At 37.1% G+C, this 14,605-nt stretch overlaps 1 protein-coding gene across 1 annotated transcript in view; it reads left to right on the top strand.

Moving 5' to 3' along the window:
• The window catches only part of smyd3 (SET and MYND domain containing 3), a 115,074-nt gene extending 100,469 nt beyond the window's left edge, over positions 1–14,605 (top strand). The window contains exons 10-12 of the mRNA XM_056768784.1: positions 223–397; positions 12,599–12,707; positions 13,012–14,605. Coding sequence (XP_056624762.1) covers positions 223–397; positions 12,599–12,707; positions 13,012–13,113 — 386 coding nt within the window. The 3' untranslated portion in view covers positions 13,114–14,605. The remainder of the gene's footprint in view (positions 1–222; positions 398–12,598; positions 12,708–13,011) is intronic.

Here is a 14,605-nt window from a genome sequence, read left to right as displayed (position 1 = left end):
CAGTGGGAAAGCACTATTGGAAAAAATCCATCAACCTTCAAAGTTTTATGTGGATACATAAAATTCCCAAATATGTAAATGTAACCCTCAGTGAGCAAACCAAACACAACAAGGATTAAGTGGTTTAAAGCGAGCTTACAAATACACAAATAATAAATTACTTTCTCAACTGTATGAACTGTAAAGACGATGAAAAATAAAACCTTAACCGCATGTAATAAGATTGGGAGGCATTGTTGAAAGAGAGCCAGACTCTTCTACACAGATATGCAGATGTTGTTCCGGACAAGAACATCTATGTGCTCAGACTGCTGGATCTGGCCACGGATGCCTGCATCAGTTTGGATGATTATGAGAGAGCGCTGGAGTATGGCAGTAGAGCTCTCCAGCCGTACAAGTAAGTGTGTGTGTGTAGATTTCCTGTTAAAGAGATCTCGGTGGAATACAACTTCATCTCTTTCTCTCATATCTGTAAAATTCCCACTTTAATATGACTCACATAGACTCACTCTTTTATGAACACTAGAAACAGACAAGTGGAGCTTTTAGTTTATATAAGCTACATGTGTGTTTTATCAAATCATTCCTATTTACCTTTACATATAAATGTCATTTGTTGCCTTTAAATACAAGTACAATCGAATTGGCTTTACAAGTCACACGGTTTAAATTTAGAATGGTAGTCAAAAGTGTCCAGAATGGTTTGCTTACCTACAGTACATTCTTCAAAGTATCTTCTTTGATGTTCAACCGAACAAAGAAATTTACAAAGCATTCAAAATAATATGTAGTCAATGGTGGCCAAGATTTGGTTTGCAAGCATCTTTTCAAATATCTTTCTCTGTGTTCATCAAAAACAAAGAAATGTTTACAGCTTTGTAACTGGAGGGTGAGCAAATGATTACAGAATTTTTATATTTGGGTGAACTGTTCCTTTAACATTTTGTTTCTGCTCATTTATTTAAAGCGAGTCATAAGTAAGCTTTGGTATGCATTCTTATACATTGTTTAAATATTTATGGGCTTTTACACTAGAAATTGTTAACTCTGTGTCAACATAATTCAGGGTTATGCTGGTCCATGTTTTACACTGCTCATACTTTAACCATAATGTTCTTGTTTGCATATTTATGATGTACTTGTACACTAGTACATTAGTACGGCATGAATGGTTTTTCTAATGTTGTTCTGTCTAAAGTCCAAAACACAGTGTGTACATATGTACGTCAGTTTAAAGGGATCATGTCCATGTATATGACATGTAAAATGCAAAAATTAAAGTGTGTGAACAAAAGATACATTCTATCTAAAACCGAATGCTCACACAGACCTGCCTGAAATGCCTCGTGAAACCACACCCCCACAAATCTACGTCAGTTCGTTGTATGATTTGACTACGACCGCCCAAATGTACACGCAAGTAAGGTGGTGTACCTGTCAGTACAATTCTAGAGGAACCTGATGTTCCAAATATGGTTAGAGGCGTAGCATTTCCGTCACATGCTTGCAGTATTCAACCAATCACTTTTCAGAGCGATGATCTTTGTTAAAAATCTGCACGTTTCAGAGAGGCGTAGCAAAGAGGAGATACAAACATGCACAGTTAGTGAAAAAAACTGTATTTAATCCTGTATACACATTGCATTACATCTTAAACAAATGATAATATTCGTTTAAGCTGTGTCATATGACCCTTTCAACACCCTACTAGTACAATAAACAGCATCATCTGTAGCTTTTATCCACTGTGAAAAAGCTTATTCAGCTCTGACCAATTTAAGGAGCAGACCCCAGGAGACCCCCACTGCAGGATGGTATCCGTCACCAACGTCTAGACCACTAAATCAATTTGCATGACACTAATATTAGAGACTTGAACAGCGGCCACTATAGGAGTCTGATGAAAATATGGGTTGTGGGAAAATGTAAATGATTTTCTTCGGCACAAGCAAAGCAGAGGATTTTCTGCAGGAGCGTCACGGCATTCTCTCGGTTTTGGATTTCTAAGGTGTGAATTGTCATTTCGAAAGGTTTCCTTCCCCATAGTGCTGAGAATAATACAAAACCTCCAGACTGTACACAAAAGTTTCTTGACTTCAGATTCCCTCAATTTGCGGTTGTGGTGGACCTCCTGTGGTTTCCACTAAATTCACGTTGTAAAGAAAGAGAAAGAGAGAGACCAGACCTTCCGATGCATTGGAAATGTGAGAAAGTGAAATGACCCATAAATTCTTCCCTTTCAAATGAAAAAACATGAATTTGGTTGTTATTTTACTACCACACCAGACTTCCAGTAGCAGCTCATGCAAATTATTGTCTGATGCATTTCTATTTTCTAACTTTATTCTGTGTGCGATTAATGTTTATGAAGTCAAAGGATGGCTGGGAAAAGGAAACATGGAGCTAAAACAGCTCCACGGAGAATTGATAGTTAGTTGATCTTACAACGATTTATTTTCTTGTCTCCATCCAGGGTTTATATAAGCCGATATATCTGATACTGTAAGACTATTCAAACTCCCAATGTTGTGTCTTGTGTTAACACATTATCACCAATGTATTTTTTCTTTTATCTTTTCACCCGTAAAAATAATTGTTTCATCTGTGTAAATTGTTGGAGATAATCCTAATCTATTTAAAATGTGTTTTTATGATCATATTGTAATGCCACAAATGACCCCACCAGTAAGCGTGTCATATTTGTCGCATTGATTTATTCTCACTTTCCATGCTATTTTCATTTCTTTCAAAACCTAGTTTTCAAAATTCACATCATATATCCGTCAAATATTTGGGCACAAGATCATTTCAAGTGAAAACAAGGCTAACATCCAGGAGGAGGATTTTATTTTAGTGACGGCGCGAGTCATCGGGCTTCGTGACATTCCATTACGTCTCGATTTGGGATCCGTCATGCTCTTTTGTTCTGCGCTTCAGAATCTTGAGGTTCATTATTGGGCTTGTCGGGGACCCCGAATAATTCCTGGAATTGGCTCGTCCCGCGTTCACCGTGAGACTGATTTCTGAACAGGCAATTATCAGAAATGGTACGGACCACCCGGCCCACCCCCTTCCTCTCATCTTTCAAGCGTCAAAAGGCTTTTGAAAGAGATCCAAGCAAGGCGAGCACCTGACAAAGTAATAATAGATACTTCACATCCGAGGAGAGCTTCAACACCCTTACAATCACTTCTCAACTGTGGCGACGCGAAGAAAATTAAACTCTGCTACCTCGAGAAACTTTCTAAATTGTTTTCAGAGAAACAGAACGCCGTTCCATGCATTGCATATTAACCGAGGGTGCTGCTGGCTACTGCGAGATAAATCGACGTTTGTTTATGCACCGGTTCTATTTGTGGATCAGTCGAGCAGTTTAGCGAGAGCCACTGAATTGTTTTAATTGCTGAAGTACTTAATTTATGCAAAGTGATTCATTAGTGCATGCTGTTTATAGCCGGTCTTCTCACAATAATTCATTTGATTGAAAAATTAGCATTGCGGTGTCTTATTATTTATGTATGGCGAAGTTTTGCATTCCACTTTGAACTTATTTAGTGTTTGAAACTTAGACACACGCAGGGATTTCTTTTCCTCAAATCAAGTTTATAGAGTTAAAGTCACATATGGAGTGCTCATGTCACTTTAAATACTTTACAAGTGTTAGAAGCAGAAAGCACTTGCATTCACACAGACAGGTGATGTGAACAGCTCAGCTGTGGTAAGCTCGTGGATGTAAAATGCATCTTTAATTCCCAAAAAGCTTTTTGTGTGCTGTTTTTTTTCCGTCGAGTTTTGGCAGGGACATCTCTTCAATTTACAGTGTCTGGAGGAAATGTTCTTGGTTTGTCCCCAGGCAGGACCACCTACTGAATTTTTCCATGTAACAGGAGATTAAAAAGTGTTTGTTGATCTGTTTGGAAACTCTCCTTATCATTATTCTTCATGATTTATTTGTGGCTCTGGTTGCACAGAAATTGCTTACAGCAGCATTAATAGTTGCTTAGATGTTATAAGAGTAAGACGTTGAACATTTTGTTCTGACATTAAGGAATATTACGTTCTGCTCAGTCTTACTGGCACATTACTTGGCTTGTTTCTGTAATTGTATATGTAATTATAGGATTTGCATTATGAGCCGAGGGTATATACAGTAGGTTAAAAATGATTCTTATATCTTCTGTAAGGGCTGTTCAACGATTAATCATGATTAATCGCATCCTTAAAGTGTTGTGTTTACATAATATATGTCTGTTCACTGTGCATATTTATTTTGTATTTATAAACACATACAGGTACACATATATTTATATATTTGGGTAATATTTGCATGTATATTTGTATATATGTATATACATTTAAATACAAAACATTACTCAACAAACATTTTTTATCTCCTAATCTGCATGTATGTTTTAATAGATACAAAATTAATATGCACAATGCACAGACATATATTATGTAAACACAAAACTATTATGCGATTAATCGTGACGATTAATCTTTGACCAAAACATTGAAGTTGGACCTATAGGTAAACACAATGTACAAACACAAAAATATTTGTTTTTGAAGTTACACTTAAAGAAACAGTTCACCCACAAATAAAAACTCTACTTATCCTCATGTCATTCCAAACCTTTGACTTTCTTGTGCAGAACACAAAAGAAGTAATGTGAAATATCCCTTCAAAGGCCACTGGCTTCAAACACTGGTTGAGATATCAGATCAGGTCCGTTACAGAAACAAGTTGCAATGTCATTAATATGTAAATTAGTACATTAAGCAGTTAATCCAATGAAGTGGAAGACGGTACATTCCTAAGAGCTGAGTTAAGCCGCCAAGGGCATTGAGATCTGCAGTTTCTCTTCTTCAGACGGGCACTGGTGCCTGAGCTTTGACACACATTCAGAACTGCAGGGGAGCTCTTGTTTGTTTGAAAGTCAATGAGTAATTTTTCCTTTATGTATAATAATGTTTGTGTACTTTGTAATTTATTGCCTAGAGGTGCGTTCCTTTTAAAACCAGCAAAAGGCTTTGTCCATGTAAACAAAGAGCATTCCTTGGACCTGAGTCGCACCGTGTTCATGGTTTAAATTGAATTTTTTTGGTCTGTGAGCGTCACGTGTCCATATGAATAACTGCAGTGAATCACTGTGTCTTGAAAAAACATTCACTTTCTCTATCTGACCTGACCTAGTCATTTCTGTTGCTTCTTGAAATGTGACATACAAATTTATTTAAAATAGTCATGAAAGCAAGCAAAGGCAAGAGCAAAAGAACAACTTTCTTATTTCCGTGCCCACAAGAGTACGATTTCTAAATATGGCTACTTTTTTATTGGCCGTAGGTTAGTTTCTTGTGCAATGACTAGTCAAGATAAGTCACTATAGTAGCTTTTAAGACATCGCTGTTTTCTTACTGCCGGACGGCGATATAATGGCATGAAGTTCATTTGTAGTTCATCACTCGAACAGTCTGCAGTCTTTGCCTGAGGCGTCTAGACTCACATACAGTACCCTGCATGCTGCACACTCTGAAATGGTTGCCGTTTACTTCTGGCTCCAAATTCTCATTTAAAAAGGATATTTCTCTGCTATATTAGGAATACCACTTACAGTAAATGTGTTTAAACATTATTTAGCAAAATAACACATTTGTTTTGCCATCTTTCCTTTACAAAATATATGCAACAGAAATAATGATCCACAATCCAAAGAACTTATTTCCACTACAAGCTTTTTTGAACAGAAATGATGTTTAGATGTTAAAGGTCCCTTATGGAACCATATAGCCAGCAGAGCTGAAATGCCAAATGTATATTGCAGAGAAAACAATATCTTAGATTTCTGTGAAGTTTAGCCAAAAAAATGGCTTTTATTATAACAGGTTGAATGATGTGGGTGCACATATGTCTGTATTTTTGTCCAATTCAGGTTGATTCTCTTTGGCTATAGCTTTAACATTTTATTGCTGGTTTATATTATATCTACTATGCAAATTGGGTCTTTTGATTTTTAACAATTTGCCACTGATTTTAATATTTAATGGATCGATTTATTTTGATATGCTACTTATAAAATATAAATGTAAAAGTAGGCCTATTATATAAAATATTGGCATTTTTAACTTTACTGTTTTTTAAACTACATTTTTACTTTTCTAAAACACTCATATTTAAACTTTTAATAACAATATGTTAGATAATTTGTTTGTTATATGACATTTTTCTGTTAAATAAATATAATGGACAACACAAGGTTGAGTTAAAAGTAACACAAAATGTGTTGTCTTATACTAGAGACGTACTTTAGATGTGTTTAGTCAACACAATCTCGGGGAAAAAACGTTTTTTACTTTTTTTGGCCAAAATTTTTTTTTTGCTAAATTTGGCTAAATTTTGCTAATTCATATGAATTCTTACGATCTCATTTGTACATTTTAGTACGATTTGGGAAATTCCGTGAAAATGTCAACCTTACCATGACAAAATAAAGTTTTCTATTATACTGACAGCACAGATATCAACATTTGGTGGTTCAAATACCCATGTGATGTATCTCTTCAAGTATTCAAAGCATTTGTTTTATTTTTATTGAATGATTTTTCATTGTCAGGTAAATGCCCTTTTAACGGTGCATATTCCTCATATATGGGCACATGAAAATTAAAATAATATATCTAGTTTATTTTCTAAGAAGAGTCATCCCTTCTCCATGTGTTGTGTATTATTGCTTGAGTTTTGTGCATTTTAATTTACAGAAATCCGTTTTCATCTCCCATTAACCGTGTATTTTTTTGTCACATCCATCATCCACTTTTTTTAAGGAAACGTGTGCATAGACTAATATTTGTCTGATGGCTGAGATACAACCTCTAATCTGAGAATGCAAAAAATCTAAATATTGAGAAAATTGCCTGTGAAGTTGTTAATCAGGGGCACTATGGCAGGACATCCGCTAACAAAATGAGTTTTTATATATTTAAAGTAGGAAAATATCTTCATGGAACAAGATTTTTACTTAATATCCTAATGATTTTGGCAAAGAAAGAAAGAAAGAAAGAAAGAAAGAAAGAAAAATCGATAATTTTGGCCCAAACAAAGTATTTTTGTCTTTTACTAAAAATGTTCCCGTGCTGCTTAAGATTTGTTTTGTGATCCAGAGTCACTTATGACATTATATTAACAAAGATTTAACCAATTTGCCTGTTCGTGACATTTGAAAGTCATACCTAAAAACCAAAAGTAAACGGCTTTTCATCACAGAAATTCTCCATTCGGTGAAAATGAGCTTGTAAAATATTTCAAATTCACATTTCATGTCTATTTTTTCTCATGTGGCAAGTAGCCGTGTAATAAGCAGGATAATGTACAACCGGCCGGCTGTTATTGCGCAATAAGCCCCTTCATACCTGATCACACGGTCGGGGCTTATTTCTGCGATAACAACCGTCTCCCTTACATGTCACATCCATAACGCTGGAATTGACCATTTGCCTTCGTGCCAGTGATGTTGGGGTTACGGGTGGGGCTTCAGAATGGCTTTTTTCTAGTTATCGTACATTTTTGTATGAATTCACACAAATAAGCCTCGTAAAATAATTATGAATTTGCGTGAGATCATACGGATAACATAACAGCTTTTAGAGTGTGTTTAAAGGTATTTATGGCCATTTCTTTAGATTCTCATCTTAAGTGCCATCATGTGTCGGACTTCATTTGACATGACAACTCTCTGAGTTTTAACCTCTTCCGGTGTAATTATCTCACTGTCATGATAAATGAAGAACGAGTGAAACTTAAACTTCAGCTGAATCCCAGCCAGAACTTCAGCTGAGTGAAAAGTCCTCACCAGATCCTGTTCTCCACATCCCTATGAAGTCCTTCAGAAATGAGTGTAGCTTGAGGTCAAAGCGAACTTGATCACACTTATTTAATTAAAAGGCTTCTCAGTTTCTCGGGGTCAAAAATGCGTGTCATCCGTCAGCGGTTCAGTGGGGAAATGGGTGTGAAATGTGTGAGGGATTGTTTCGGGGCACCCACAGCATTGCCTAATAAAACAGATTAAAAACAAAACCTCACACAGTTCTGGGAAGCTGCCAGAAGGTTGTGGAGGCCCAGGAAGATGTTAGCGACACGGAGAGTTTGACGTGGGAGTCGGGAGGGTACGGGGAGGGTGCGGACCGAAGTTTAACAGCACGCAGAGTGAAAGGAACAAGGCCGAGCTGGATTGGGTTGTAATGGAGGGCTTTGTTATTCGTCTGTGGGTTCAGAGGTCGTGTCAGAGGTGTGGAGCTGATGGACGGGCCAGTTAGAGGCGATGTGGCCGGTCAGAATGGTTATGTTGTGAGTCATAGGTGACTAGGTGTAGGACGGATCTGGGATGAACGGGCTTGTTCTTATGCGCTTGTAATAAAAGGTTACAGAAGAGATGAAGAAACCCAAGAGATTCCTAGACAAAGTGTGTTTATGAATAAAATATGTTGCGTGTGAAGAAAGCAGCCATTGTGCTTGTGTTTTGGAAAGGTACGGTATACAAAATTGCTCTCGGCGGGCAATTGAAGTACTCAGGGCTTTCATTGCTCAATGGATTTTAAGGGAAGCATCACAATTGCTTATACTTCTAACAAACAGCTTAGTTTGTGCTGTGATACCTCATATTGTCTAATTTGAGGAGAAAAACAACTTTGAGTTTTCTCTCTAGTGCTTTGCTTAAATTTGATTATTTTCGTCTGTAATTCGTATCCGATGCACATTCCCGTGAATATTAAAAACTCGTGTGTGTAATGGATTCAATGTTGATCAACTGATCATGTTCTATGCATGTCCGTGTGTACAGTAGCAACATCACAGAACAACCTTCAGATTTATTCGATTGCTGCTCAAGGAGAGTTTTTTTGTGACGGATGTAACGCGACGACGGCGGTTTTAATGTAAGCCGCAGATTACGCTGCCAGGTCTTTGTTAATGCTCTGGCATTGTCTGCCGGGTAGATTCATGATAAAAATCTTTTGTCTTTCCTGCCGCACGGCGCACGAACAAGTTGCGGTTTGCCGGGGAGATAGAAATCACAATTTAATATTCTTCAAAAACGGTCCCGGCAGAGATGGAGCTCTTTGTTCTTGGTAATGATCCAGCGTGGAGATGAATGGAGAGGCTGAGCTAACACTAATGGGAGTGTTAACAGGTCGCTGCGGCTCACGGGCCCTCCTCTAGCTGTTGCCACAGCAACCAGAAGTGCCACTCTCAAACTGATGGGTTTCTCCAGCATGACCAGTCAGGCTATACAAGTGATGGAGGAGGAATTTCGGAGGAGACGTATTATCCTTGTGCGCTAGTTGTGTTTGTTAAAACCAAGTTGTTTAATTTGTGTTATGCCTTTCGGACTCTAATGCAAGTTTAATTGAAATCCTAAAATGCAGATGTGCCCAACATCTTGGCCTACTGGTGCTGTATATTCTGAAAACTCATTTCAGATAATTTCTTTCATTTATTAAGCGTTTAGCGTATTGTTTAATAGAGTCCAGCAACGTGCATAAGAATGTAAATCAAGGGTAACTGTGATTCGTTTTTAATTCAATTTTTTTTTATAAAGGCCACAATGCATGAAACATTCATTAGGAATGTGGTTTGATTTATAAAGAAAAAAGATTACCTTTGATTTAATTCCTACTTCTCAAGAATAAATTGCAAAAAAAGAAAACGAAATGCTGGACAAAAATTAATTGAAAAACTGTATTGAAAAAGGGTTTTATAAATAGGGTCATAGTTTTATTAATTATTTTCAATAATAGTTATATTAATTTAGTTTTTAGCACTGATAAGGAACAAAATTATAACAATAACCAATAAATACTAACAATAATAATGTAATAATTATACATTATAATTATTGTTATATATTATAGTATTATTATCTGTATTTATTAAAAATCTTCTTAAAAAAAAAGTAGATTTATATAGAGCATTTAACAATAATTTATCAACATTACTTTGTGTAATTGCTCTTAATTCTAAAATTGTGGCAAAAAGATTTGTAAAAACACGTTATTCTTACCCTAACAACCACCCAGAATAACCTAGCAACCATAAACCAACGTGTCTTCTTATTAATTTTGTCTGTGTTTTATTGATTTTTTTATTCATTGAGCATATACAGTAACCATTAGAGTATTTGTTGGGAATTGGATACTTTATTTGTAATTCTTTTGCATATGTAATTTTGTCTTGTCTTTTCTGTAGAAGTATTCAAGAAAGTTTTTTTCATTATACTTGATACATGGTACACATGACAATAAATGGCTTTGGCTTTGGATGGCAGCACAGTCATTCTTTAAACTAACACGGTTAGCATAAATTGTAAATCTCTGTGTTTGTTTGTTTCAGTCTAGTCGACCTTCCAGCTATTTTTTCTGACAGTCAAGTATAAATATTTCTTAGAATATTGTTTCACATCCATCACAGCCCTTCAGCTGCTAAATGCATTTGTTCATTCTTTTGTGGTAACGTTTAAAGAGCGCGATACCTCAAAACTTTTCACAGCTAGCAAAATCACAAGAGCCTTACAAAAGGACCTGAGGACCTTAAAGCATCAATCTCTGCGATTGGATGACCTTGACAATACAATGCAGTTCTGTATCATGTGATGAATAATATCACAGAGCTCTGTCTCAAAACACAAAAGTCCACTGGAGGCAGACAGTGACTGAGCTTCTTTATAGAAGAAACCCCGGAGAGTTGGAGAACATGTGAAGAAAGCAAATGGTCTGTGATCTGAGCACTTCATCATTACTTTTACTGCCATGGATTTGACCTTGAAGTGGAAGTCCATCAAGGCTACGAAGATCAAATCTAGAAATCTTATCAGGCTATCGAGTTAACAAGCAAACATAATTCTTTAAATTCATTTTTTTATTTTATTTTACAAATTTCACAGTCACATTACAGAAGTAAAATGTGTTACAAATTTCGTTTTAAGTATATATTTAATATCTCATGCAACTTCATACACAAGGGGGCTCTATGTTTTAGTTTTAAAGTGCTACACAATGAAACTGTATAGTTTCCCCGTCTCAGCACAGATTCGCACCCATGAGTCTGGCCCGCTGCCCTCGGCTCACTGCGTATGAATGGGAATTGTGGAATAAAGGCTTTTCTTTCTAACACTGCTGACAGGGAATATCACCCTCACGCTGGTGCTGACGTTAGCATGTTTCCTGCCAGCATTCCACTATTAATCTCATGTGCTTATATACCATAGATAAAAGTGTAATTAAAAGCAGCGAGGCTTTCTTCTGAGACACGAGGGGTGAGATCTGACAAGGGATCGGATCAGTTTTTGTGTCTGCTACAGCAGATGTCTGATGTATTTATTGTTAAAGATTAACTGGCCAGGGAAATATTAAGAGTATTACTTGCAGATGCTAGTTTATAGTACATTTCTGTATGATAAAAAGAACAAAGATCCGTCATGTAAACAATCCCACTGTAGTGTGCTTAAGTATTTACTAGAGATGCTACGATATATCAGCCAATAATCGGAATCGGTAGATAAAAGCAATTTTTTCACACTATCGGCTGATAGTTTAAAAACAGACGAGGATAAGGGCTGATATATTCTGTCAATCAAAAATGAACAGAGAAAATGTTACAGATGTGTACTCTGTATATATAAAATATTAATTAATAGTCATTATATAATGTCACTGATATATCGGTATCGGTGGAGAAATGTATTTTCGGTGCATCTCTAGTAAACTTTAGCGAAATTTCTAGATGCCACTTCACAAAACATAAACACTGGTCCAGAAGCACTTCTAGTTCTATTTTTTTATAGTACGTATTTAAGATGTTCTGTTAACATTTTGTTATCAATTAAATTTTGTTCAAACTTTTATGTAGTGTTAAAAAACTGAAACTGTTTTTCTCGACCAGCGTTGGACCAATATCGGTACCAATACCGAAGTGTTTTTTGACTTTACCATAGTAAAAAGTAAAGAATACTAGAGTTTGTCCTACAGTTTATCAATTCACTTTAGCTGTACAGAATAGTATACATTAACAAAGTGTTATAAATATTATATATTTTTAGTATAATATTGTTGTCGGGCGGAAACCTTTTGTCTCCAAACTGTTACTTTTCAGGAAATGGAAATATATGAAACTGTTAACAAGCTCTTTTATAAGATAAATATGTGAAGGACGAGTCATTTTTATGAAAAAAATAATGGAATTGGCACAATGTTTCCATTCAACATAGACAATATATAAACTTAATATACTACAATTTACTATATTTGTAAACTATAATTTACTTAACTATTGTTGCATCTTTGGTCATGGCTCATGGATGTTACCATCTGGCATTCCCCAACCCACGACAGGCTTCTGCACATCTTTAACCACTCGTCACTCAATCATTTACATTAACGCACTTGGCAGAGGCTTTTACCCAAAGCGACTTACATTGCATTATACTATACATTACACTATAAATTTCTCCTACCACTCCACAGTCTCTCATTTTATCATATACCATTGTTCCTACTGTATTTGTATAGCCAGTGCTAAAAATAATCCACCCATGTCCTCCTCCCACAGATTCTACTACTGTGATCCTCATCCATCCAGAGCCGTGGAGCTTCTGCGAGTGGGGAAGCTGCAGCACTTCTTGGGTAGCGTAGAGGAAGCTCAGAGAAGCTTCACACAGGTGTGTTATCCACACAGAGATCAGCGCAGACCCCAAATGAGGCTTTCGATTGTGACTGTGTATTCTGGCCTAATCTAAAACTGTGTTGATAAAAAAACAATGGTATAGATGTGTGTGCACTGGCTCTCTCTATCTGCTTGTCTACTTAAAACGTCCTGTTGTTCCCCGATCTCGATTATATAAAAAATCATGTGTCTTAAGCAAGCACTCAGTATGCTCAAGTCACCGCTCACCGCTGCTAGAAATGCATTCTATTCTGTAAATATTCAATGAACGTTTAACTATAACCTCTGTGCATCCTCAGGCCTATGACATCATGAAGGTGACCCATGGGGTGGAGCATGCCCTGACTAATGAGGTGTGCAAGAAGCTGGGAGAGTGCCAGGCTGAATTGGGACGGGTCTAGCCTGCTCTGTGCCGAGGCATATCCCTGTGTCATCATCACATCGCCTGAAGACCGGCTTGAGCACAGACATCACAGCACATCTCCAGACCCCCCCACCCCCGTCCTCCAGCCTCTGACATGCTGGCTGTCAATCAGCGCTCTGCTAAATTTGCTATCAAATGGAATTTTTCTGGGTGGCTGTGTCTGCCACCTGCTTTTGTGCCGCCGTGTATCCGACCAGCTGGCTGGAATTAAACAAAAAAAAATGAATGAATGAATATTTTTACCCGTATTTTTTAGCGCGGCAGAGTGATGATCGGCATTGCTCTCTGCTGAACATTAAGTTTTTATGTAATGCAATCAAAGTGGCTCCACTGAGCCGTTCATTTTCAAACACTGAGTTTAAAAAATAGGTTGTTTTTTGGAGATTCAGCTTAAAGACATTTTAATCCAACAACAAAAATTGGGAAGGATGATGAGATTATGTGAAGATCAATCTGAAGCATACATGATTACAAAAGATGGCACAGAAATTCACCGGAAAATGTACATTCTCATAATTGACTCATTAATTCAGATTAAATTTATATTAAAATGTTGTCAGGAGTTCAAGTATCTGGGGGTCTTGTTCACGAGTGAGGGAAGGATGGAACGGGAGATTGACAGACGGATCGGTGCAGCTTCTGCAGTAATGCAGTCGCTGTACCGGTCTGTCGTGGTGAAGAAGGAGCCGAGCCGCAAGGCGAAGCCCTCGATTTACCGGTCAATCTACGTTCCTACTCTCACCTATGGTCATGAGGATGCCCTCTGGACGCCTTTCCGGGCATGTCCCACCGGGAGGAGACCCCGGGGAAGACCTAGGTCACGCTGGAGAGACTATGTCTCCTGGCTGGCCTGGGAACGCCTCGGTGTCCCCCTGGAAGAGCTGGAGGACGTGTCTAGGGAGAGGGAAGTCTGCTTAGACTGCTGCCCCCGCGACCCGGCCCCGGATAAGCGGTAGAAAATGGATGGATGGATGGATGTTGTCATATTATCTTCTTATATGGGACTCAAGCTTGAAATGTAAACAAACAGGTCTGAAGAGTTTGTCGATATTTTCAAATCTCGTAGTTTTTTGTATAACTAGATATCATAAGGATGTTTTATGCATGTTTACGAGATGTGGAAGAATCATACATTTTTACGTCACTTAAATCTTGCACTCAGATCGGTTTGTTTTCATTTCAATTAAAAAAAATAAGCTCATGGTTTTAATGGTTATAGTCAATATTTTTACATAAAAGGTACAGGCAAGACAGAAAAATGTAAGACATACTGTTCGCAGAAATATTCAGAAATGGGCCGTTCAACGTATCTTCTCAAAAAGGTTTATTAGACTTTTGCTTAATGGTCCTTAAAACCACTTGTTTATCCATTTTAAATGATTTCATTTTCATTAAGATTTAATAATAACATCATCAACCTTTGTAGTAATATCTATATGTTATGCTTCATAAAGAACAGACTAAACACA

Source organism: Triplophysa dalaica, chromosome 15, assembly GCF_015846415.1.
Source record: "Triplophysa dalaica isolate WHDGS20190420 chromosome 15, ASM1584641v1, whole genome shotgun sequence".
Lineage (NCBI taxonomy): Eukaryota > Metazoa > Chordata > Actinopteri > Cypriniformes > Nemacheilidae > Triplophysa > Triplophysa dalaica.
Note: the sequence above shows the minus strand (reverse complement) of the source record. Positions and strands in the feature narration are given on the sequence as shown.